The 27,388-nt window shown below is 36.5% G+C and overlaps 1 protein-coding gene across 1 annotated transcript; it reads right to left on the bottom strand.

Annotated features, from left to right (window-relative positions):
- Positions 1–829: 829 nt before the first annotated feature.
- Positions 830–27,388, bottom strand: grm6b (glutamate receptor, metabotropic 6b). Its single transcript, XM_055183790.2, has 12 exons — positions 26,897–27,388; positions 24,711–25,332; positions 17,992–18,208; positions 17,727–17,862; positions 17,228–17,382; positions 12,311–12,451; positions 11,697–11,897; positions 8,959–9,098; positions 5,390–6,013; positions 4,677–4,988; positions 1,487–1,737; positions 830–1,385 (listed from the first exon to the last, which is right to left on the bottom strand). The coding sequence occupies exons 2-11, from the start codon at positions 25,275–25,277 to the stop codon at positions 1,501–1,503; spliced, it is 2,730 nt and encodes a 909-aa protein (XP_055039765.2). The 5' UTR covers positions 25,278–25,332; positions 26,897–27,388; the 3' UTR covers positions 830–1,385; positions 1,487–1,500.

Below are 27,388 nucleotides of genomic sequence, written 5' to 3'. Positions count from 1 at the left end.
TTATTTAACATCTTTTTCCTAACATGCATTCAATCGATACAATTTCCAAGACAAAATTGTTATTATTTAATATTGACAGCATTTGAAAATAATACTACAAATAGAAAATGTATTCAAAATGCTTTGAATTGTGCTCTAAAGTGTTATTTGACCAATCAAGTTTAGGAAGAACAATACGTAGATAAACTAAACATCTTTTTACTGATGTAAATCATGAGTTAAACTCTGAATGCCACTTGCATTTGAAAGAAAAATTATTTGAATGTCAAGCAATTGTCATTATTAAAATCAAACAGATTGTCATCATTTTCATTGAATCGATCTTCTAAAAGTTGTCTATATCTATGTAGCATATACAGTGCATCTTTCAAAATAATTATTATCTCTTGAAAAACAAGCAAACACTGTAAAAAAATTTGTAGAAATGACAGTGCTATCGCAGCTGGGTCGCCGGCAACCCACCGCAGAATCAAATTCATGTGATCCACCGGCAACATTTTGTTCAAAGCCAAATGAACATCAAACATTAACAAGTCTTTGTCTTTACAGAGTAAAACCAAAAAACAGCATCAAGCACAGCATTCTGGGAAACAAAATCTGAAGCAAAAAACATGATGATTTCTGGTTCCCAGAATGCTTTGCATGAGGCTGTTATTGTATAGTTTTATTCTGTAAAGATAAAGATTTGTTAATATTTAAAATGTATTTAACTTTGAACAAACTCTTGCCAGTAAATAACATAAATTTAAATCTACGGTAAGTTACCGGGAACCCAGCTGCAATAACATTGTAATTTCTACGGATTTTTTTATTTATTTATTATCTAAATATTGCCCTTCTGAGGATCGCACACAAACCACTTAAATACATTTATTCTTCTGAAACATAGTTATGGCACATTTTCATAGCAAAGATTTCAAGGAACCTTAGTGTATTTGCACTAAATCCTCTGCATCTGTGATTTTCGATGCCAGGACATCATTTGATCTGCTACAATACTGCAAAGTTGTGTCTGATTTCATGTACATGTGTACTCTTCAGACACATTTTCAGACAGACATGTTTCTTTTTTCCAAAGAGACTCATTTTAGACATTCTTCAGACGAACTCGGTGACGATGCAGTGCTGACAGGGGAAATATAAAAGGGGACAAATACATTACAGTCTCAAAGCTGATGCAAGAGTTGCACATCATAAAGAATCCATTGGTCCTGTAAGTTCTGTACATAATGTACAAAGCATTCATTATTTCTTCATGACTCTCCTCCAAATCGCTTGTGCTGCTGTTAATGTTACAACAACTACCACATTTTAGTAACTCTTGTCCATTTGAGGTTTCCCTGAACCTGTTTTAAGAGAAAGTACAGCTCACAGCCCTTGGTAACCTAGACAAATAAATTTAATTTAAAGATTAAAAAAAAATCATAGCTGGTATAATTCAGAACAAGTTATTGATGGGCATTAAATGCAACACATGAAGCTTTACCTTTGTGGCATTTATTAGGATTTTTCTGCCTCACTTTTGGTATCCCCATTCTGCTTATCATTAAATCGCTGCGAGAGACGAGATGAGACGGCAGCCGCCTGTGCCACGGCCCTGAAGCTACGCTTGCGCTTCTGAACGTTCTGCTCTGGGTGGAAGATGATCACGTAGACTTTGGGAATGTACAGCATGCCCAGGGATACGGTGGCGCTTAGGCTCATAGACACGGTCAGCGTGGTGGTCTGAATGAACATCTGGTTCAGGACGAAAAAAAAGATTAAGAGGGAATATTTTAGCCTGGCCTTATCCACGACTGAGGTCACATATGCTGTAGATCAGCCATCAGACTTTTAATGCTTAGATATCACTCTACATAACATGTACACTGTTGATCATCATGAGGATTAAGATCACGTTATTTCCTGGAGCAAAGCACTGTGAATTATCACTTGATTTATAAACAATTCTGTCTATAGTATATACATTATTGAGTATATAAATAGTATATACATTTTTTGCTTTACCTAAACAAGGCCGATTCCAGGTCAGCCGTGTACTTCCATGATAATTTTGTGATGTTTTCATGAGAGCCAGTAGAATAAACCTTGACAGGCTATATGTGATTCATGCATTTGGTCACTCATTCTTATATGACAACAGGCCAACATGCACAAAAGAGTTATTTTTAAATACAGTATAAACCCATAATAGCCAATGGAGACCTTTGACATTTTATGAGATTACACAAAGAAAGCATATGATGGTAACAAAATAAAACTGCTCGAAGTCTTTTAGAATACAAAACTAAAATGCCTTTACAAAATTGTTACATAATAAATCAAATCAATAGTGCGTAGCACTAATGTTAAAATAATTATGTCATATTTTTAAAAACATAATCATTTGCCCAGAGGTTAAAAAAGCTTTTAACTTAATAAATGCATAATATTTTGGCATGCTGCTGTGCTTGAGTATATGTCTCTTTCTCCTCCATGTCTTTCTTTTCTTTTCATTTTCGAAGAATTGAAAATACTTGAAGAGCACCTGAGGGGCAAGAGCTTCACGGATGACCGGCCACTAAAAGACCTCTCTATTAGTCAGAGTTTACTTTCCATTTTTAAATCACTCTGCTTTGTAAGCAGCATAAAGTGTGGAAAGCATTCGGACAGTAAGGTTAAAGGGATAGTTCACCCAAAAATGAAAATTTTGTTATCATTTACTCACTCTCATGTTGTTACAAACCTGCATAAATGTCTTTGTTCTGATGATCACGAATGAAGATATTTTGAGAAATGTTTGTAACCAAATCGTATGTGGACCCCATTCACTTCCATAGTAAGAAAAAAATAATACTATGGATGTAAATGGGGTCCACGAATGGCTTTGTTACAAACATTTCTCAAAATATCTTCCTTTGTGTTCATCACAACAAAGCATTTTATACAGGTTTCTAACAACATGAGGGTGAGTAAATGATGACAGAATTTTCATTTTTGGGTGAACTATCCCTTTAAATGCTAAAAAAGATGTTTCACTCATAATAATTACATTAACCTGTTATTCTCTGAGAGATACTATCTTGTAACAAATACTGTATGCATAAATCCTGTATATGTGCTCAGTGGATAAGAATTGTGTTTGCAACTGTATAGCTTGAATGAACTGTAAGTCACTTTGGATAAAAGCATGTGCCAAATGCATAGAAATCCAAACATTTGGCTATTTTTTCAATTATAGTGAAAAAAGGGACAAGCCCAGCCGTTGGGTTAAATTAACCCAGAAAATGTTTATATTTGACCCAACAATGGGTTAAAACCATAGACTGTAAAAAATATGGACGTAGTGTCCGTGACGTCACCCACAGGTTTGTGAAGAAATTTTTGAAGCCAATAGTAGGCGGTGCCTGCCATCGCCATCTTGGTTGCGCGTCACTGCGCATCACTCGCGGACAGTGTTGGGAAAAGTTACTTTTAAAAGTAATGCATTATAATATTAAGTTACTCCCCAAAAAAGTAACTAATTGCGTTACTTGGTTACTTTTCATGGAAAGTAATACTTGCGTTACTTTTAATTTACTTTTTTCGATACACAGTAGTTTTGAGAGACGACAGGAAACAGGAAAGTAGAGGGTGGAGAGAAGGGTATGGGATCGGCAAAGGACCTTGAGCCGGGATTCGAACTCGGGTCGCCGGAAGTGCGTTTGGACATATTTTGGAGTATGTTGCACATACTGCCCACTACACCATCGGCTCCGACACTTTTAATTTACTTTTGCGTTACTTTTTCTTACTTGGCTGAGGCTTGATCTCATTCAGGCCTTGCAGGTGGTTTTTATGACTGAGAAGTTCTGCATTCAGAAATTGCATATTTTTATGGCAAAAATGTTGAGGTCTGGCCTGCCATCTCCGTTTCTGACTCAAACTGTTCCCGCTCAGGCACGCACGCATTGAGTGCATAATTCCACGTGACTACGTTCAGTTTAATTCAGTACATTATTGTTTTTTTAAATCAAATTTATTAAACTGAAAAGCAACTCGCTTTACTTTTAAAAAAAGTAACTTAAATATTAATTTGTACATTTAGAAAGTAATGTGTTACTGTACTCATTACTTTAGAAAAGTAATATTATTACATAATGCACGTTACTTGTAATGCGTAACCCCAACACTGCTCGCGGATATCTGAAAATGGGTAAAGATCCGGGACGTGGGTGAAGCTGAGGTGATTGGTTGCTGAAACCACGCCCGCCTAGCTCGACTGTGGTGACAGCAGTGGCAGTTCACCTGTCACTCAAGTGGCCACGACCTTAATTATGCAGAACTTTAAGGTTTAATATAATTTTAATGGATGAGTTACAAAAAAATTCCCACCCCTTACAGTTGTCTATATAGAAAAAAAATTGTACCAGGCTGTAAACATAATATTTCATGCTGTAAATGTGCTCTTGTATGCAACAACACGCTCACACTTACTGATAATTAGAATGGAATAAATAAACTGGGTGCTGAATCCCTCAATGTGAATAATGTCAAATAGTGTAAGAAAAGAACAGCACTCACAGTTCATCACTAACAACGAACGCTTCGGGCTAAACAAACGTTTCGGGTGTAATCGCCAAATCGGGCTCGTCTCTTTTTGACCCAACGCTAGGTTGAAAATAATAAATGTGTACATAATATAAATAACACTTTACCTTTTCTGTGGATTGTGACGTGCCAAAGAATATGGGAACGAAGGCCAACCAGATGATGCATGTGGTGTACATGGTAAAGCCGATAGGTTTGGCCTCATTGAAGGTTTCAGGGACCCCTCTGCTCTTGATGGCATAGACTGTACACGTGACCATCAGTGCCATACTGTAGCTCAGACAGCCAATCAGAGAGAGATCTGAGATATCACATTTCAGGATCCCCCGTGCAAACTCAGGGTTGGGGGGCCGCAGCTCATCGAAGTCAATATTAGTGTGAGGAGGAACAATTATAAACCAAACGAAAATTCCCAGGACCTGTGAGAAGAAAAAGTCATAATAATATTCATACAATTTCAATGTGTAACCATCAAACTATTGCTAGATCAATTAAAAACAAACAGTATATGGACATTTTCTTGGAGACCATCATACTAAATATTACCAGAAGACACTATAAAGAGAAGAGAGTTGCTACACTTAAAATCTTGCGTCCATCTTAAATTATTCAATGTTTCTGTGCAGAAATGTGTTTTGGAGACACAGTGGACTGAGAGGTTTCACACAGCTATATAAGATATAGCAGTTACCCAAACCACACTGATCATTTAAAACTTTTCATCTTTAATATTGACTCAAATTTCAATGTGACCTATTAAAATGTATTACCAAATTGAATGATTACTACCCCTTTTATATTTGGAATACAAGCTACCAACCTGTAATGAGATCAGAATGAAGGTGATGATCAGCTGTGACGTGGGACTGATAAATTTCGGCGGCGTGACCGATTTCTTTCCCTGCTCGAAGATTCTGTATATTCGGTTAGTTTTGGTGAGCATGGCTGCGTAACTGATGCACATGCCCAGCCCTAAAAACAGCCTGCGAAAGCCGCACACCACCGTGCCCGGCTCGGCGATCATGAGGAAGGTAATGACATAAATGAGAAAAATGCCCGTCAGGAGAACGTAGCTGAGCTCTCGGCCTGATGCTCGGACTATGGGGGTGTCATTAAAGCGTATGAAGGTGATAATAACTCCGGATGTAGCCAGAATTCCCAGCACGGCCAGAAACACAGGTATAATGGCCCATGGAGAGCTCCACTCCAGCTTGATGATGGGGGTGGGTCTGCAACCGGTGCGGTTTGGGGTGGGTCTCATGTCGAAGGGGCAGGTGTCACAGTTAAACTCATCCAGGAGGTACTGGTAGCCATCACACAATTCACAGTGCCAGCAACAAGGGACGCCTTTTACCATCCTTTTCCTCTCTCCAGACTCACACGGGAAACTGCAGACTGAGTCTGGTACTTGTTTCTCCCCACCTGACCACTGCATGTCTTCAGCCTTAGAGAAAGGGATGAATGTTTAAAGAAAGAGGATTCAGAAATATCCTAAACTTTCACGTTTCTTGTATCATGGCAAAGAAACATGTTTTAAATATATGCTAAATACATTTTGTAGAAAGTTTAGCTTATTGAAATAAATAAATGAATTTGAAAATATATTTACTTTTAACCTTCATCTACCAACATAGATTTCAAAATGCATTTCAGGGGCAAGCAAATAAATTTTTTACTTTTACAATTGCCATTCAATTAGACTAACAGATGTAAAATAACATAATAGTATGCATAATGCTTTAAATATATTGCAATTTTTTTTTATAAGTGGATGTTACATTATAAGACATTCTGTTCAAACCTATTAGGCTTGCAGAATAGATAATAGACAACAATGACGATTGTTCCTCAATGTTTGCAATGTATTTCTTGACTGAAATATATGAAGGCAAAATTAATTTTTTTAAATGCTTTAAAAATATTAATAAAAATTAAGGCTGTCAAACGATTAATCACATACAAATATATACTGTATATATAAATACACACAAATTCATGTATGTATTTAAAAATAAAACATTTACATGTGTATATATTTTTTAGAGCCTGGCATAGATTAATCTAGATTAATCTCATACAAAATAAAATTAATTTTTTGCATTATATATGAGTTTGTGCTGTGTGTAATTATTATGTATATATAAATGCACACACATTCATGTATGTATTTAAGAAACATTTACATGTGTATATATATTTATTTATATTTTTATATATTCTAAATTATATATAAATAAAAAACTATATTTAAATAAAAAAGATATATATATTATTTATATTATATATAAATTAAACAATATAATACAAATAAATTTTTCTTTAATTGATACATGTATATATATATATATATATATATATATATATATATATATATATATATATATATATATATATATATATATATTAGGGCTGCACGATTTGGCTCATTTTTCCCATTGCGGTTATTCATGCTAATATTGCGATGTGCGATTATAATAAATGGTATCATGAGTCAACTTGATGGGGTTTAAGGAAAATCCACACACAGTTTAGTGATAATGCTAAAATGTGTATTTGTAAAACTAGAAATGTTTTCGTATTGCCACGTGATGTAGCAACTGCTTAGTGTCAGTAATCCTAAATCCAAAATACTGCCATACAACAGACTAGAGCCCGACCGATATGCGTTTTTTCGGGCCGATGCCGATACAGATATTAGGGAGTAAAAAAAGACCGATAACGATATATCGGCCGATATTCTTAATGTGTACATTATAGTTCAGTATATACTACAGTATATTATACTAAAGTACTGTACATAGAATACACTATATACTTTAACATAATATACTATGAATAAATACAATGCAATGCAATGATCACTCACAAATGTGGTGATCACTCACAAATGTGGTGATCCAACACTTATATTGATGTGACAAAGATATGTACTATAGGCAAGAAGTTAACAATAAACTTTATTATCCAAAATTAGTTGGATATCAGTGCACTAAACAGTAAACTTGACTTATTATAAATAACTTTAAAACACAAAGAGAACAAAATACATAAAACTTGCATCATTTGCAGTTTTGACGAGAATAACGTTATAAAGAGAAACTTATGAAGTCATTGATTAATATTAGCTTTACAGTAAGTTGTGTACTTCACAAATTAGTTAGCCACTCACAGTTACGAAGACAATGCTTGACGGAGCACATACTAATGTACGCTATGTTTAATGTTGTGCTTGTGCACAACGTTTTTATAACACAAACCCAGGGTTCCGTGCAAACTTTAGACTTTAATAAAACTAATGCGTCTTCGCTCCGCCTCTTTTATTTAGCAAGGGTGTAGAGTTGCGCGAGCTTATTGAATCAATTGCTCTGAAATGAGCGTGTTAACTAACAACACAAGCAGCAGTAATCTCATATAGTGTTATATAAGTGCACGGCTGCGCGTAGTTTAAATGTGTCATTTCTCCGTCTCGCGTCATTTCTCCCGCTTGCGTTTTAACTCGCAAGTCGACAAAGAGACGGATTAAAAACACCAAATGTAAGCGGGAATGCGTCTCTCTTGTCCATTTATAATCCAATCGACCAAAGCGCGTCTTAATACCAGGTGTAAAAATGTTGTGAAGAAGACACTGCGTGACTGCTTCTATGCCACCTGAACTGAGAGACTGACTGACTGAAGTGAAGGGGGTGGGGGATTGGCTGGTGTCACTACAGTGAGTGATCTGGGTCGCCAGTAGCAACCAGTATGGCGCACTCTGCTGGACAAACAAGTACTTACATCTTTCAAATGCATTTAATGTGTTCTGTAACAAACGTTCATATCGGCGCATATCTGCGGCTTATACGCCGATACAGATATATCTGCGACATGCTCATATCGGCCGATAAAATCGGCAAAACGATAAATCGGTCGGGCTCTACAACAGACGTAGAGTTTTTTTAGCTACCAGATCACTGTCAACCTCCTCTGCATCCATCTTCGCTCTGGTATTTCCGCGCTGCGCACACACAAGTGACAACGCACACCACACACGTGCATGCCACACGTGCACTGCCTTTTTTGTTCGTTTTTCTTTCTTTTTTAAAACAGCAAGGAAAATCATCAAACTGTTATCAGAAAGTTGGTGTTAACAACATTTTGCTGTCATATAATTGCACAGGCTGACATTGCGATTGCGATGCGATTAATTGTGCAGCACTAATATATATATTGCATGCGATTAATCGTGATTAATCGTTTAACAGCACTAATAAAAATATACAAAATATTGGGAAGATATTGGAAGAAAATATATTTTACATAAATACATTCATAAAAATCATTTGGTAATATATTTTTTGTATATTTTTGAAATATATTTAAAAATACCATTTTCGCCTTATTGATGCTTACATTGAGTCGCAGGTGATTGGTCCACTGGCCGATGATCTTATATCCTGGGCTGGTGCTATTGGACAGCTGGTATTGGAAGATATCGTATCGTCCCGGGGCGTCACCATTTTCATTAAACATCACACCTGTACCAGCACTGCCTTCAAAGTAAACAGATTTTTTTACAGTCAGCCTCTTTAGCTATTAGTACAAATGCACTTTTACATTTATATTTATGTATTTGGTAAACGATTTTATCCAAAGCGACCAACATTTTATAAGTATGTGTGTTCCCTGGGAACGAACTCATAACCTTTAGCAGTGCTAATGCAATACTCTATCTGAGCTACAGGAAAGTTGTTCTTAAAGGAAAACACCACCGTTTTTCAATATTATATAGTTCCTACCTCAACTTCCTACCTCAAAAATCTTTGTACAGCGCGTCGTGAATGTGTTTGCATTTAGCCTCGAAGTGCTGCAAACTAAGTGCTCTTCCACCATACAATACAGTTCTCATATTTTATCTCTTAAAAAATCTCCATGTTTTATTTTGTGCCACCATACTTACTCGTGTAACTACTCATGTAACAGTCTTCAAAAAGGGAAAACATGGAAGTGTTTGGTGGCTTCTAAATTCATCCCTGTTTGGATCCTAAGGAATGAATGGGGCTAGGCTAAATGCTAACACATTCACGACACGCTGTACGAAGATTAAGTGCACGCATTGAAAAAAGAGAGGTATTTAATCATTCGTCTAAGTTGAGGTAAGAACCTAGTAAATATTGAAAAACGGTGGTGTTTTCCTTTAAATAGCATCATAAAATTTGAACAGTCCAATGCATGGGCATGAAATTGCATTAATGTGTGTGTAGCAATACAGTACATGTTCCTGAAATTTCTTCATAAGCTTCTGCACACCTTTGTTGATTTATTTGCCATAGTTTTTCAAAGGAACATCAGAAGCCAAATCCAAAAGAGAATTTTCTCCATCTCTATGGGAAACTTAGCTTTGAAGGTGACTCAACTCATATCTCAGGTTGCTTAAAAGAAAATATGGTGCTACTATTGAAAAATTCTCTTCATTGTAATTCTGCGATGACGACGAGTGGTTAAACAAAGATACAGTAATATGCGTCTCAGGTCCCTTCAGTAAACCAACGTAAATCAGAATTTAAGAAACAGGACCTCAGGTCCTTGTCGTTCACGAGGGGCAAGGTCTCCACACTGCTTGTCCCTTCGGCGCTTAAAGCAAAAAGGATTTCCGAATAGGAGCGTATAGCACATTCACTGTGCATAAACTAAATAGCTATGCATTTCATAGATGTCCCCCAGGATTTAAAGGGACGAAAAGAAAAGGGATTTCACTGAGAGACAAAACCAAAAAGAAAATGCGCCTTATATTTGGAAGAAGCTGCCCCAGGGAAAAATGAAGTCACGGATAAAGAAAGATAGAGGTGGTGGGGTGGTTAAAACAAGGTTGTGCACTGCTGCATGGTGCATTAGTGGATCTCTTTAGGCTTGGATTGAGTGCTGACCTCCTCTCGCTGTACTCTCACTCACTAACCCATGGGACCCTTCAGTCCTCCTAGAGACAGCAGCTTTATGTTGGCTATTCTGCTCTCACAGAAACTATCAACATCTATTTTCACCTGTCAGTCTTACAGCAATAGCTGAATCTTAGATTAAAAAGTGTTATGTTCAGCTGAAGCAAATCCCATAGTAAAGAAAATCATAAATGCAGTCTCTTTAATATCACAGTTGTTTCGCTTTGACAGCGCTGAGTTTAAACAAAGATCAACAATCATAAATTCAGTTTGAATGCAAACATTTCTCATTTAATTCTTTAAAGGCGGAGTCCACGATGTTTGAAAAACGCGTTGGAAAAGGAGACGGGCCGACTACCAAAACACACTTATAGCCAATAAAATCAAATCAAACACCTGTTTGCGTATGTGTGGGGCGGGTCTATCAACAGAAGGTCCAGATTCTATTGGGGTAGGGGCGTGTTTGTTTAGGTGATTTCAAATATCAACATTGGCTTTCAAACATCATGGACTCCGCCTTTAAAAGGGACATTTCACAAGACTTTTTAAGATGTCAAATAAATATTTTGTTTCCCAGAGTACATAGGTGAAGTTTTATAGATAATTTCTTATAGCATGTTAAAATTGCCACTTTGTAGGTGTGTGCAAAAATTTGCCGTTTTGTGTGTGTCCTTTAAAATGCGAATGAGCTGAACTCTGCACTAAATGGCAGTGTCGTGGTTGGATTTTTAAGGCCGGTATTATCCCCTTGTGACATCACAAGGGGAGCCAAATTTCAATGACCTATCTTTCACATGCTTGCAGAGAATGGTTTACCAAAACTAAGTTACTGGGTTGATCTTTTTCAAATTTTCTATGTTGATAAAAGCACTGGGGACCCAATTATAGCACTTAAACATGGAAAAAGTCTGATTTTTGTGATATGTCGCCTTTAAAGCTATATTCTAACGTATATCAACATATGAGATCTTCAACAGGTCTGAGATATAGGATGAGAAGTATTATCTGAAACTCTTTTTAGAAATGTGTGCCAACTGTCAGAACACATTTCTCTGAAATAAAGATTTTAACCTTCAAATTCCTGTCAAGTCACCACATCTATATGAAAAAAGCCCACTCCGTTAAATTCTGATTTGCTCAAGGTCTCTATCTTTTCCCAATTTTTGATGTTTACTGACAACTATGCCCTTGGCAAGGCAAAAACATTAAGCTTACCGTTAAAATTGACAGCGCGGATGTACCTCAGCAGCATTCTCCCATCCACAGGATCCATTTTATCACAAACGCCCATAGCACCCAGGCAGAGGTCCATGTGCATGCTGTGGAGCGCATAGGCCATGGCATAAACCGCGTCAATCACAAACTGCACCTTCCCTTCTTGCTCGTATGGAGAATCTCTGCTGATTCGTTCTTCTCCTTATAGGAGACCAAGAATAAACCACATTACAGCTGTAAAGCCCTTGATACTTAAAGGAACAGTATGTAATACATTTTTATCAATTAATTATAAAATGGCCCTGATATGTCACTAGACATTAAGAAATAATTTTCATTTCAAATACTTATATCACTGACAACAGTGGTCTGGCCAGGATACTGTCATTTTAAAAGTGGAGTTGCAGCCCCCAACTGATGTTTATGTTGTCATTTTGTATTAGCCACCAGTTGTGTGATTGCAGTACCAGTTTTAGCCACAAGTTTTGTGATTGCAATACCAGTTTTGGCCACAATCCTACATACTGTTCCTTTAAACATATAGACGTTTATTACACGTGCAAATGTGATAATGAAAACAAGTCAGGTTGTCAAACCCGAACTCATTTTCTCACCTGTGCATTTCCTGAGGCCGCTGCTCGTTCGGATCCCCGGTCTTGTGAGTTTGCATTTAAAATCATCTTCCCAGAATTCAGCAAACCAGATGTTCCTCCTGTTGTTTTCTAAAGATCTTGTGGTAAAGTACTGGTCAAACCCTGAGAAACAGATATGAATTTTTACCACATGGCTATCATTGTCAACATTAAACCCTGTCCGTGGATTGTTATTTATCAACAGCCAGATTTTATTTAACTAAATACAAGCAGGTATAAGGCGAAGTGTTTATCTTATATGTATATTTTTATTGACATTGATGTTGGTTGTATATTATAAATGACAATGAGCTTGACAATTTAGTTTTGAACATTTCTATCTACACTGTAAAAATGAACATGTGCTAAGATTTTTCTACCTTACCTCACCCTTCACACTTAGTCAGGTTGATTTTGTAGTATAAAATAATATTTTTTGACATGTGAAGAGTTTGGTTACAAAACGCAATAAATCTATTTAGACTAATTAGTAAAAATTTGTTTTCTATACCAAGAAAGTGACAAGATGAAAAACACAATTTTTTGTTACAAACTTTCACATAGCATCTTTAGGTTATAATAACATAAAAAAATAAAATCCATAATCAGATTTGCAAAAAATGTATACTAAAAACGGATTATTTTGTCTTAAAAACTTAAAAATAAGTTTTTTTAAATGCTATAAATCTATTGAATCAATATATAAATGTGCATTCATCTTTGCCATGTTATATTCATTTAGTTGACTAGTGATATACACTGATTAAAAACATTAATGGCATTAATCAAAACACTTTGTCATATTAACTACACTGTCATTGCTGCTGTCATCCTTGGGACGTCGTCGCTAAACTTTTTTGACAGTGATCAGCTGTAAAATGTTTTGGTCCTGCTCGATTTTTGTTGAAGTCGAGTAAAATAATGGAAAGTTTTTCATAAGATCCCCTGGGGTCAAAATGTTAGCATGACAGAAGCTTGATGCCATTGTGTGAGAACAAGCAACAGCCAGCATTTTTCCTTCGCCCAAGTACCTCTCACGTAAATGATTCGATTTTGATGGTTTACGTTTTTTCCCCGCCACAGAAAACCACCACAGGTTTATCAATGCCATCAAAATTACTATTTTGTTTTTGTTTGTTTGTTGATCACGAAGTACAAAGTAGATGAGGAAAACTAGGATTCTGTGTGTATTCAAAGCGTCGCCATTATTGTTTACAATGTGTGCATGGAATGGTGCCCTGTGATTGGTTAAGCAGATTTTTTGCATTCTGCAGAGAAGGAGGACTGGCGTTTGTCGTGGTTTGAGAAAAAGAGGAGAAAATATGACAGAATAACACGGCGGATATCGGATTTTGCGTAAAATAAAGAATTTACTTTTTAATACTGACCTGATACAATAGACCCCTTCAAGGTTTGTAAACATTGAATGACTATCGGGTGCGCGCGCTGCATGGGGTCAAACTGTTCATACCATTTGGGCTTTATAATTCAATCTAACAGGGCTGAAAAATGATGACTTACCTTAAATGAAGTGAGCACTACAAACACAAGCCTCTTTGATATTTGCATTGTTCCAGTCTGCACGTTAATTGCTTGCAGACGCAGATGTTGTATTTTTTTGTTTTTGAGATTCTGCATGAATCGCGAAAACTTAATGGAAGACCTGGTGCGATTTTCACAACCCACGACGTAAGTAGGCATTTTTGACGATACCGAATAATACGCAACTCAATCTGCTGTAATGACTTTTCTGACCCCGACATGCGAAGTGGGAACCGCCTGTGACGTGAACCGTGAAGGGGTCTATACTGTAACAAAATGGCGTTTATCGCATTTTGGAACCAAACACTTCATATTTTTGATAAACAATTCGTTTTAGTAATACTATCAACTGATTAAAATTTTGCACATTTATCTTATTTTGATGTTATCTGCCATTGTTTTTTACATTCTAGTCCAATAAATATAAGGTCATAAGGGTTGCAACTATATTCAGAGATGGGCATAAATACATGGAAATGTATTTCAAATACAAATACAAAATACTGTGTCGAAAAATGTATTTAAATACAAATACAAAATACTGTGAGGAAAAATGTATTTAAATACAAATACAGTATTTTGTATTTTAAAAATACACAAAATACATGTGAAATTCTTGATTCAAGTATCCCTATTAGGCTGAAATCTATCTGGGTCTATTTCTGAATGTCAAAAAGCATTTAGTTGTGTGCAACTGCTTAGAAACTTTCATTTTATTTTACATACCTCTTGGCTTTCCCCTGCCCTGTAAAAAATAGAAAACTAGAAAAAAACTTGGTAACACTTTACTTGAAGGGGTGTGCATAAGGCCGACATGACACATTCACAATCATAACATGACATGTGTCATAAACATGAAGAAGATTTTATGCACATTTATGACTACTGCCATTAAGTGTCATTTACTCAATTATGTAATTTTTAATGCAAAGATGATATTGTTTGAGATATCTTTGTTATGACAACTTGACATACACCAATACAACAAAACTTGTTATAAATCTGTCATAAACAATAATTATCAAACTTAAGAAACTACCTAGCTTTGTGGGTTAACATTACATTAAACTGTCATTTAAATGTCATTAAAGGAATAGTCTACCCTTTTGCCATATTAAACTATGTTATTACCTCAACCTAGACAAATTAATACATATCTATCTTTTTTCAATGCGTGCACTGTACAGTGAATTGTGAATGTGTTAGCATTTAGCCTAGCCCCATTCATTCCTATGGTACCAAAAAAAAGTTTTATTTTGTGGCACCATACTTACTGGTATAACTCCTCATGTCTTTAAATAGGGAAAACACGGAAGTGTTTGGTGGCTTCCCTGTTTGGTACCATAGGAATGAATGGTTCTAGGCTAAATGCTAACACATTCACGATGCGCTGTAGCTACAGTGCACGCATTGAAAAAAGATAGATATGTATTAATTCATCTAAGTTGAGGTAATAACATAGTTTAATATGGCAAAAGGGTAGACTATTCCTTCAAGTGTTAATACTATGTCAAATATTATTAATAATCGGTCAAATAAACATTATGAAGTGAAGAATATTCATGATGCTGTTATAAAACTATTTAACAGAGTATTAACACTTAATGACATTTTAATGACAAATTAAATTTGTATAACTGGTAAAAAGTGGTCAGTTATGTTGTCTTGGTTAATGTCAAGTTGTCATGACAAGTTATGATGTATGGGTTAATGTCAAGTTGTCATAACAAAGACATCTCAAACAATGTCATCTTTGCAATAAAAATTACAAAATTGAACAAATGACACTTAATGACAGTTGTCATAAACGTCCATAAAATCTCCTTCATATTCATGACACGCGTCATGTCAGCCTTATGAACACCCATTCAAGTAAAGTAAAAACTTTTTCATGTGTCGTCGTCCCACAACCTAAACAGTTTATATGTGAAGAAAACCACGTATTTACTTCTCACGAGACGAGTGTTTGACAAATTATTCTGCAAACTTTCTCTCATCGTTGCTTTTTGATGGTTTTGAGAACAATTACTCAAGAGTCGCCCTCTGTCATTTACAGAATTATACAACGGAGAGCACTTCAAGCATAAAAGTCTTGTAGGTTTACTGAGGAGCCAGCAGGGGTGCAGTAGAGTAGAGCCATGCGAATTGCAAAAGTGTAAACAAGGCTTCAACTGCACAAAGCTAAAAAGAAATCAGCAACTGTGTGCTGATTCCACCATTTGCCGTGTTTAAAGGAAAACACCAGTTTTTCAATATTTTACTATGTTACCTCAATTAAGATGAATGAATACATGCCTATCTTTCTTTAATATGTGCACTTCTTCTTTGCACAGCGTGTCATGAATGTGTTAGCATTTAGCCTAGTCCCATTTATTCCTTAGGATCTAAACTGGGAAGAATTTAGAAGCCACCAAACACTTCCATGTTTTCCCCATTCAAAGACTGTTACATGAGTAGTTACACGAGTAAGTATGGTGGCACAAAATAAAACGTAATTTTTAAGTGAATAAAAAAGGAGAACTATATTGTATGGCAGAAGAGCACTTAGTTTGCAGCACTTCGACCTCTGGCGCAGTAACATCATCACTCCTGTCAAGATGTTACTGTGCGCTGAGGTCGAAATGCTGCAAACTAAGTGCTCTTCCTCCATGCATTGAAAAAAGATAGTTATGTATTAATTTGTCTAAGTTGAGGTAAGAACATAGTGAAATATTAAAAAATTGTGGTTTTCCTTTAAGTCAAAAGTGTAGGCCAATTTGTCAGCGTTCCACACTCTGTCTCAGTCGTGCAACGTGCAAGTGTGAATTTGAATTTCCTTTTGCGACAGTTATAATAACACAAATCACATCACAACCAATAATTCAATCGCCCTTGCTTTTTCCCAACTCCAACATTTCAATTATTGCCCACTAAAAGCTGCACAGATATACTTGCTTACCTGAACTCTGGTGTCTGGTCTGAACTAGTTGATGCATGAAAACAGTACCCTGATTGGTTGACTGACTCAAAGTATTTTGAGTATTTTAAAAATACAAAAATACTCATCTTAAATGTATTTAAATACAAATTACATTTCATTTTTTTCAAAGGCTTTAAAATACAAAATACAAAATACTATTTTGTATTTCAAATACGTATTTTAAATACATGTATTTGAAATACTGCCCATCCCTGACTATATTGTAAAATTATATAAAGAGAAAAATGCTTCGTAATATAGTTTTAGATACCTACACTTTGTTTATCATAGAAATCCTAAATTAGTAGATTTTTCAGATGAAGGTTATAGCTAAATTATGAAACCTACATTGAAATATTTTACTGGTCTGTACAAGCAATGAATATAATTGTTGGTACCCTCAATGGATGCCCGCTTAGGCAGTATGGTGACTGCACCCTCTGCAACGTCCTCCTGGTTCAGGATGGGTGCAATCTTTGCCCCCCAACTATCAGAGCCCACAAATAAGAAGTGACCTGTAAGATTGGATCTTTTTGCTGCTTCCAGTACACGTCTGCAATAAATGAACACAAAAACAAACCTCAAGCACCTCTAAAGAACCTGTTCAAAAAATCAAACCATTTACACTTATGGTTTTTGAATCAATAAAGCAATTTAAAAGTTGGTGCTTGACTTTTTAAGCACCTGAAACTTAACTGACAAATAATTAAAATAATTTAATTAATAATTATCAAATTGCAAAATGTAAATGAAACCAAATAGCAAATCAGTCTAGGGCGGATTCATTTATCACAGTTCTCTCTAAGAATTACAGTTATTACCATTGTGATATTTACTCTTACCATGCCTCCTGCTTTATTTTAAATTTCGATAATTTTCTCCCACAAAGCTACTTACTTAATATCATCTTCATTGGCAAAGATAATAACTCCTCTGGCATTAGATGTCTCCATTAGCCTCTTGATGATCTTGTCAAACTCTCCTGGTCTGGGCTCCCTGGGAATTTTAATGGATTGTGCAATGCAAAGACCCCCTGAATGAAACAAATTAAAATGCAGAATGTCTTTTATTGCTGCTTGCAGCTAAAGCACATATTGTTAGTATAAAATATAACAAAACCCAAGACATGTAACTGTAATATGAATGACTTAAATTGCTCTACCTGCTTCCCTAGATATCTGGATGAAAACATCAACACCACTCTCTCCGTAGTTCCCCTCCGATGCCAAAGTGGAAACATAGTTCCACCCCATGGCTTTGACAATGTCCACCATCGCCTGGGCCTGGAAAGAATCGGGCGGTACCACTCGAGAGAAGAAATCATAGCGATTGTTGTCACTAAGCTCGGGTGCTGTGGAAGCATAACTTATCTGAGGTATCTGCAACACAGACATAGCAAAAACCATAAGTATGATCAGGACAGGGACTTACTTTAATGGGCTGTCACATGGACATTCTGTTGCCTAAAAAAACCTAAAAGGTTGATGTAAACTAGGGCCGGGACTCGATTAAAAATTGAATCGAATTAATTAGAGGCTTTGTAATTAATTAATCGAAATTAATCACATTTTAATCACATATAAATATTTGACCTGAGAACATGATTTTTTCACATGGATTTTTAGTATACCATGAATAATGACTGAATACATAAGCTTAAGCAAAAAAATATTGTTTATTTTTGTTCAACCAAGTCGTTGTACTCGGAGTCGGGCTAACTTCCACGCTAGCTGCTATATGTTTTGCATTGAGATGATACTTGAGGCTCGATGTTCTGCAGTGATATGTGAATTCCTTGTTGCATAGCTTACACACAACCATGCTCTTATCGAGGCTTCCATCCGTTCTTTTTTATAAAAAAATTCCCATCCACAGGGCCAACCAAAGCGATCTCAACAGCTTCTTAGTTCATGTTCACTGTGGTTTGTTGTTGTCTGAAGTCATGAACGCTAGTTAGTGCTCCAGTATAATCGATCCACCGAAACTCATCCAATGAGAAATGTTCCGCGGTGCAAAAATAAGTGTGATTAAAATGCGTAAAAAATGTTTAATGCGTTATTTTTTGTGTAATTTATTAATCTTAATTAACGTGTTAAAGTCCCGGCCCTAATGTAAACATGAATGCAAATACACCAGTGCCAAATATGTACATTTGACACAAATATGTACCTAGGATGTACTAATATGAACTCTTTAGGAACAAAGGTGTACTTTTTGAAACAGTACTGCCCATATATGCAGTGACGCGGCTGACGTGTTATCTTGTGCGCCCCAGCAGGTTTTTTTTGTGCGCCCGGGCTTCGTTTACAGTCTGAGGGAGATGCATGCTGTAAGTTTGGAAAAAAAACTTTATAACACGTCATCCGCGTCACTGCAGTCACGTGATGTGTTATAAAGTAAAGCATTATCTAGTCTTTAGTCTCACGCATGCGCTTCACAACAGACGCGGAAGAGAAGACAATGCTGAATAAAGTCGTAATTTTTGTTATTTTTGGACCAAAATGTATTTTCGATGCTTCAGCGCATTCTAACTGACCCACTGATGTCACATGGACTACTTTGATGTTGTTTTTATTACCTTTCTGGACATGGACAGTATACTGTACATAGATTTTCAATGAAGGGTCAACAAGCTCTCAGACAAAATATAAAACATCTTAAACTGTGTTCCAAAAATGAACTCTTACGAGTTTGGAACGACATGAGAGTGAGTCATTAATGACATTATTTTCATTTTTGGTGAACTATCCCTTTAAGGGATAACATCATGAAGATATTACACAATTTATTGTCATAGCTTGTGGTACACATTCATAGCTCATAACAAGTCATTACGTGTGTCATTGCCAATATCCTAACCTAAATATATCAAGTCTCCTGCAGCAGATCATCAACTTCAGCTTTAGCTATGATATTTGCTATAGCAGATCAAATCCTTGGGAAATACAGATGGTATGCGCTGTAAAAGCATTTGTTCGAAAAAAGGATGAGAAGATTAATTTACTGCTGTGCTAGTTTCTTAATGACCCAGTTGATGTCGCTGGGCTGGGCTATGTGCGCCAACTAATGTGTCTGCCCGGCTAGTGTGGCTTAATGAAAGGATCTTTAAAAAGAGAACCAGTGCGCATGGAGGAAAAGGTGGACACCGAACGGAGAAAGAGAAAAGAGGCAGAGGACCATTTTTACAGATTATCTGGAAGGATTAGAGAGGGGTTTAGTCAAATTATGTTAAGCACAGGGGGAGAGACAGAGATCAAGAGACAAGGTTGCCATTTCTCAGCTATAAGCCATACAATATATTTAATTCTGCCAAGCTCACTTACTATGGCAGATTTATCCAAGCCACCACTATCATACAACATGACAATCTGTTGCGCTATGATCTATTTATAACAGTTTGGATCTTATTTTGCAGAGATCACAAAATCGAATGCAAATATACAAATGATAAAACACAGGATTTTACTGAAATAATTTGTTGCTATGCACCATAAGCATTGCAGCCTCAAGCCCTTTCACACATGAGTCATGTCAACATTGGCAGAAGCCACAGCAAACGTTTCCTAGAAGTGTTTCAACTATTTTAATCATGTTCACTGAGCATCTAAAGAGGGGCTCTATGATTCATTAATGATTTTCTAAAAGAAAATAATGACCTTTCACATAATCCTAAACGTAATCCTAAATGTGAACCTGGAGTCTTAAAGGGATAGCTCACCTAAACATGAAAATTCTGTCATAAATTTCTCACTGTCATGTTGTAACAAACCTGTATAAATTTCTTTGATCTGATGAACACGAAGGAATATTATATTATATATAAGGAATATTTGTGACCCAATCGATCATGACCCCATTTACTTCCATAGTAGGAGAAAAGAATACTATGGAAGTGAATGAACGGTTTGGTTACAAACATTACTCAGATATCTTCCTGTGTTCATCAGGGTCCAGGGTCACAAATGATTTTTTTAAGTTTATACAATAACATTTCTCTGATAAAGCCAATACGGAAGTGATTTAAACTGCAATTCATCGACTGGCCACTAGAGGCATGCTTCAAAAGGGAGTCAATTCCCATAAACCTCCATGTTAAATGCCCAATTTTACAATAGAAAATAATATGTTTACAGCCTGGTACAAAAATGTTTTTAGTCTGTATAGCTAATTTTGCCCTTCATGAGGGGGGTACATTTTTTTGTAACTCATTTGTTTCAATTATATTAAGCCTTCAGGTTCTGCAAAATTAAGGGCGTGGCCACTTGAGTGACAGTTAAATAGCCACTGCTGTCACTAGAGTTGAGCTTGGGGGGGGTTGCTTCGACAACCAGCCACCTCAGTTTCACCCACATCCCGCCTTCCTACCCGTTAACGGTGATGCGTGGGCAAGATGGCAACGGCAGGCACTGCCTACTTTTAGCTTAAAAAATGATCTTTAGAAACCTATGGGTGATGTCACTGACACTACGTCCATCCTTTTTTACAGTCTATGGTCTTATATGAAAATCATATCATATGATCAGAGCTGGGTAGTAACGGATTACATGTAATCTGCACTGTAAAAAAATTCCGTAGAAATTACAATGTTATTGCAGCTGGGTTGCCGGTAATTTACCGTAGATTTGGATTTATGTTATTTACTGGCGGGAGTTTGTTCAGAGTTAAATGAATTTTGAATATTAACAGGTCTTTGTCTTTACAGAATAACTATACAATAACAGCCTCATGCAAAGCATTCTGGGAACAAGAAATCATCATCAACCATTTTCTGTTTTTTTGCTTCAGATTTTGTTTACCAGAATGTTTTGCTTTATGCTGTTTTTTAGTTTTACTCTGTAAAGACAAAGACTTGTAAATGTTTAATGTTCATTTAACTTTGAACAAAATGTTGCCAGAAAAAAACATAAATTTAAATCTACGGAAATTACCGGCAACCCAGCTGCAATTTCTATGGAATTTTTTTACAGTGTGGATTACGTAATCAGATTCCAAAAATCAAGTACTTGTAATCAGATTAAACTACATTTTAAAATACTCATAATCAGACTACTTTTTTATGGATTACATGATTACATATTATTCACAATATGCCAGTAAGATGTTCACAGTTTAGTAAATCTTCTATTTTTGTTTTAATAAATTTACCTATCGCGTATATACGTTCGTGATTGTTCAAGATTGTTCAAGAGAGGGAGGGCTGTGAAATCGCACAGGAGATTAGCAACAACGAGACAAAATGCAAAATGGAGCAGCACTTAGCGTTTGATCACTGTCTGGTTGTATAGACAGCACTTCATTTTTAAAGAAACTCGCGGTTTAAAGAAACAATTCAGTTTTATTTGTGAGGTGAAATTTTAGACGTAGCAGCGTTGTTGCAGTGAATTCAATATGGTTTTTGCAATGTTGCTGTTTTTGTTTTATTTACTTAAAATTGTAAATAAAGTATTCTGAAGTATTAACTGTCCGTACATTGCACTTTTAGCCTTAGTTTTTAAGGCTCTTGTTGGTGAAAAAGAATTGATAGTTTTCGTCTTTATATATTTGAAATCAGATAAGATTTGTCAAAAGTAATCTAAATGTAATCCAAAAGGTAATCAGATTACTGTGCGTCGAGTGATCCTATGTGCATCATGTGTTTTGTCAAAATAAGTGCCAGCTGCAGATGCGCGTCTAAAGGGTTTATGATAAAAGAGACGCTCGCGTTTGCCAGATACTCGCATAATCTCATGCATAATCAGAGTTTACTTTTAAGGGAGTGTCTTGCGTGTATTTTGTGAAAGTGAGCGTCTCTTTTATCATAAATGGTTTTGACGCGTGTGCAGCAGGCTCTTATTTTGACAAAACACGTGATGCACATGGTTCACATGACGCAACAAACACATATTTTGAAAACAAGAGCAACACACATGACACTCCGAACACATATTTTGAATTTGCGCCCTTCGGAAGAGCAGTCACTAGCCGCCACTGACATCTATTGCTGTAGATCTGTGTGGTAAAGGCCCACACTCATCCAGCTCAAGTCACAGAAGTGAATCTGTCTGTAGCTGATAACAGTGCGACTCTTTGGTCTCATGCTTGATTTTCCATCAGGACTCTGAGCTGGTGAGAGGGCTTAAATAGAGAGCAGATCCTCTGTAATGCTGCGGATAATATCTGCTTTCCTCACCTACCAAGAAGATATATAGACAGACTGAAGACTTTCATGATTTTCTTCAGACATATTCATATTCGCCAGCACAGTATGATAAAGTGCAGAAGTGTCAAGACATCTCAAAATTGTCAGATACGTAACGTCAATCTTGTGCCGTATGTTAATAACAATAAAAAAAAAAACACCCTGTAGATAGGTACAGAAACATGCCTTGTATGAAAAAGCACACATTCACACTATTTGTTCTATGTCTATATACAATGTTGATCACTAAAACCTATTAAGTCATTTTGACCTTGAACAGACTATGTTGGGGGAAAACAACATTTCAAAAATACAAAGGATAAATCAATTTAATGTCCTTGAGAGTGGCACACTAAAAATAATGAATTTTCAAAAGCAAAACACAATTATGATTAGGAAAAACACAAATTCCAGCTATGATGTACTGATAGAAATCTAACGGAGCTCTGATAGAGAATCACACTTTGTTAATTGTTTATCTTACCTGAAACTGCTATGACTGAAATGATTGCTTATAATTCCTGCGTGAAGTTATAAGCATGCACACTTGTACTAAAACACACCCTGCACCAGTGACTATAGGTCCTAGAAAGCACACATGATTTAAAATAAATAAATAAATAAATCTTGTGAAAATCTGGCAGAAGGGAGATTTAAAATCGAATGGAGCTCTGGTTTATGATTTGCAAGCTAAAAGATGATTTAAAAATAAGAAAGGATTTAAAATTAAAGGTGCAGTGTGTAAATTTTAGCGGCATCTAGTGGGGAAGTTGCGAATTGCAACCAAAGGCTCAGCCCACTCCCACACCCTTGATTTTAAAATGCATAAAGAAGCTACGATAGCCACCACCAAACAAACATGTCATCGTCAGAGACAACTTAGTAAAAAAATGTGTCCGTTAGGGGCTTCTGTAGAAACATGGTGGCACAAAATGGCCACATTCCATGTAAGGGGACCCTTGGTGTATGTAGATAAAAACGTCTCATTCTAAGGTTGTAAAAACATAACGGTTCATTATAAAAGGTCTTTATGCACCACTGATAATATAGTTTTGTATATTATTAAGCATTTCTTTCAAGAGATCCTTTTAAAAATTACACACTGCACCTTTAAATGACATACATGCAGCGCTTTTACTTATAGTTTTGTAAGTTTTGAGGGATAGTTCACCCAAAAATGAACATTGTGTCATCATTTACTCACCCTAAAGTTTTTACAAACCTGTATAAATTTCTTAGTTCTGCTGAGCACAAAGGAAGATATCTGGAATCATGCAGAAAGCAGGAGCACCACTGACTTTCATTGTAGCGGAAAAAATATTATGGAAGTCAATGGTGCCCCAAAACTGGTTACAAGCATTCCTCAAAATATCTTTCTTTGTGTTCAGCAAAACAAAGAAATTTAAACCGGTTTGGCACAACTTGAGGGTGTGTAAATGATGTCAGAATTTTAATTTTTGGGTGAACTATCTCTTTAAGGACACCAGTCAATGAAAATCTGATTCATTTACAATAAAGATAAACTCTTCCTTTTTGATAAAGACCAGCCAGCTCAGATATAACCCAATTCAGACCTTTTAACAGCATTAATATGTGTTTCCTGTAGCACTGACCATATCTGCAATATCCCACAGCAGTACTATGCAACTTTTGACAAAAAGTCTTAACAGACTTTGAGAGTTGTACATAAAATAGCCTCTTACCGAAAACAGTCGAAGAACATTAGCCACCATTATGGACACTGAGCTGGCCGAAGCCCCGATGACCCCTATCACGCGCTCTGGTTTTGGGATGATGGGCGGCTCTCCATTGGAACATCGAACATCCGAGTTGTCTTTCTGGATGAGGGCTTGAACAAAAGTAAGGGACTGTTCTAGCGCATAGGTATCCCTGGAGCACGTGTCTAGTATCCTGGCACCAAGGGTGATATTAGGCAGCAGGTCTGGGTCACTGTTAATCTGGTCCAATGCATACAACATGGCCTCCATACGATGGATCCCCTTCTCCTTTTTAATTTCCCCACAGGCAACACCAGCCGGGCCCCTGGAATGTATTGGAAAGAGGCCCCCGAGAGTGATATCTCCCTCGATCTTTATGGAGTGCGGTTGAGTTTCTGAAGAGGTTAGCGACCAGGATTGTGCCATAAATCCAATCATCACTACCCACAGGATGTTAACCAAGAAGCTCACGAGTTGTCCGGGTGACTTGCTGATATCTCTGTGATGGCATAGCAGCGATGTGAGGTGCAGTGGTGTCATAGTGTCTGCCATACAAGCGTCTGGTCCTTCGGCCACAGCACAAAGCTTTCCTCTCTACCTGTGTCTCCTATTGGAAAATATAATAAAACAAAACTGTGGCCATTGCTTTGCAATGTTTCTCTATACAGCCAGCGCGTGTGATAATGCATTAAAGATGCTTAGAAGAAACCGAGACGCCTAAACGGATCAAACACTTACCTAGACTGCAAATGAATAAAATTAAGGCAGTGCCAATTGAATTACCAATTGATACAAAGATCAAAAGAACAATGGGTTTTATCTTCATTTTATTATCGTTGAACAGACTCACAGTAAAAAAAAATGCTGGGTTGTTTTAAAGGGGCCATGGCACGAGAGTACATATGTGAAGTTTTAGCTCAAAAAACCATATGAATAATTTATTATAGCATGTTAAAATTGCCACTTTGTAGGTATGTGCAAAAATGTGCCATTTGGGTGTTTCCTTTAAAATGCAAATGAGCTGATGAAATTCAAACACTGATCACAATGATGGTGGTTTGTTGCAATTAAAACTCAATTGTGCTTTTTTCTGCACTAAATGGCAGTGCTGTGGTTGGATAGTGAAGATTAAGGGGTGGTATTATTATAATAAGAGCTCTTTATGACATCATAAGGAGAGCCAAATTTCAACAACCTAATTTTTATGTGTTTGTAGAGAATGGTTTACCCAAACTAAGTTACTGGGTTGATCTTTTACATTTTCTAGGTTGATAGAAGCACTGGGGACCCAAATCTGAAAAGTCAAAATGTTCATGCCATGGCCCCTTTAACACATGGTTGGGTAAAATCTGGAGAAATCTAAATGTTGTTTTAAATTAACCTACAGGACAAAATTTATGGGTAAAAACATCCCAGTATATCACCCATACAAGGTACTGTGACAGTAACAATTATCTCAATTAAAAGAAAGGTAATTTGATATGTCATAGTACTAAAAACTGTAAGTCATTATTCTTTAAAGAATATCATGATATTACCTCCATGGTAGTCTCTAGGAAATAGTATGAATATGACTTGTCCATTATATTATCCATAGTAGGCTTTTACCGTACCTATGGTATATCAAAGCTTTTTGCCAGGGTATTATCAAAGCTCATTCCTATGCATAATTTTAATTTACAAATTCATTATTCAAATGTATAATCCTGTAAGTGCTTTTACATTAGTTATGGACACTACTATCAACTAAAATATCTAAAGTATCTGTTCTTAATATAAACTCAGTTTCCCCTGGGTGCAGTCAACAAGCTGAGAATTGAGGACATGTATAGGCATGCATATTCATATTGTATGCAAATTAACTGATACATATTCAGCAACAGGTGAACGGAAAACTGCTATAAATGGAATACATGCAGAAATTCCCGCGAGATGTCACGCGCACGTTTGATTAAGTTTTTAATATCGTGCACACAACACCATTCCAAATTTTACACGAGTAGAAATATCGTGCTGTATTATCGACACGTTTCATATCTACAACGATTTTACGTAACATTTAAATCGCGCCTTTCATTTCAGTGACAAACCTGGTGTGAAAAGACTGTATATTGAGATTATATTGATATTTAACTACCTGGCATTACAGTAACATGAAATGAGTATCTCACCGGTTGATGGCGGTGCCAGTGTGCGCCCATCTGGAGCTGAAGTTTGATGTTTTTGAAGCTCGATAGTCTGTGGTACCAACAGCAGCGGAGTCTTCAGCTCTCATCTTAAAATTACCTCACACGCAACGACAGTCTGAAGATTCACTTAACACGAGGAATTATTAGGCAGAAAGTATTGATAATGACGGAACGATGCAGGAGAAAATCAGGGAGAACGTAAAAAAGCACAAACAATCCACAACTGTGATTCTACAAATCACTGTCAAATCCTTTAAAAGCGCGCTCTCTCTCTCTCTCTCTCTCTCTCTCTCTCTCTCTCTCTCTCTCTCTCTCTCTCTCTCTCTCACTCACTCACTCACTCACTCACTCTCACTTTGTCTGTCTCTTTGTCTGTATGTCTTTCTCTTCACTGTTCTGCACTAGTGGGCACAGATTGGGATTAGCAGACATATGCATTTGAGACGAGTTGAGAAGAACACCTATATATTTTAT

The sequence above is a fragment of the Misgurnus anguillicaudatus genome, chromosome 14 (assembly GCF_027580225.2).
Source record: "Misgurnus anguillicaudatus chromosome 14, ASM2758022v2, whole genome shotgun sequence".
In the NCBI taxonomy this organism is placed as follows: Eukaryota; Metazoa; Chordata; class Actinopteri; order Cypriniformes; family Cobitidae; genus Misgurnus; species Misgurnus anguillicaudatus.
This window is presented reverse-complemented; position numbering and strand designations above follow the sequence as displayed.

Bases quoted from the DNA above. Each gene is read 5' to 3' on its own strand.
- grm6b (XM_055183790.2), bottom strand. From the start codon at position 25,277: ATGGCAGACACTATGACACCACTGCACCTCACATCGCTGCTATGCCAT. The intron at 17,383-17,726 runs GTAAGTAGCTTT...CATTTATTGCAG, and splicing joins GCCAATGAAGATGATATTAA to ACGTGTACTGGAAGCAGCAA. The intron at 4,989-5,389 runs GTTGGTAGCTTG...TTCTTCTCACAG, and splicing joins TCATTCTGATCTCATTACAG to GTCCTGGGAATTTTCGTTTG.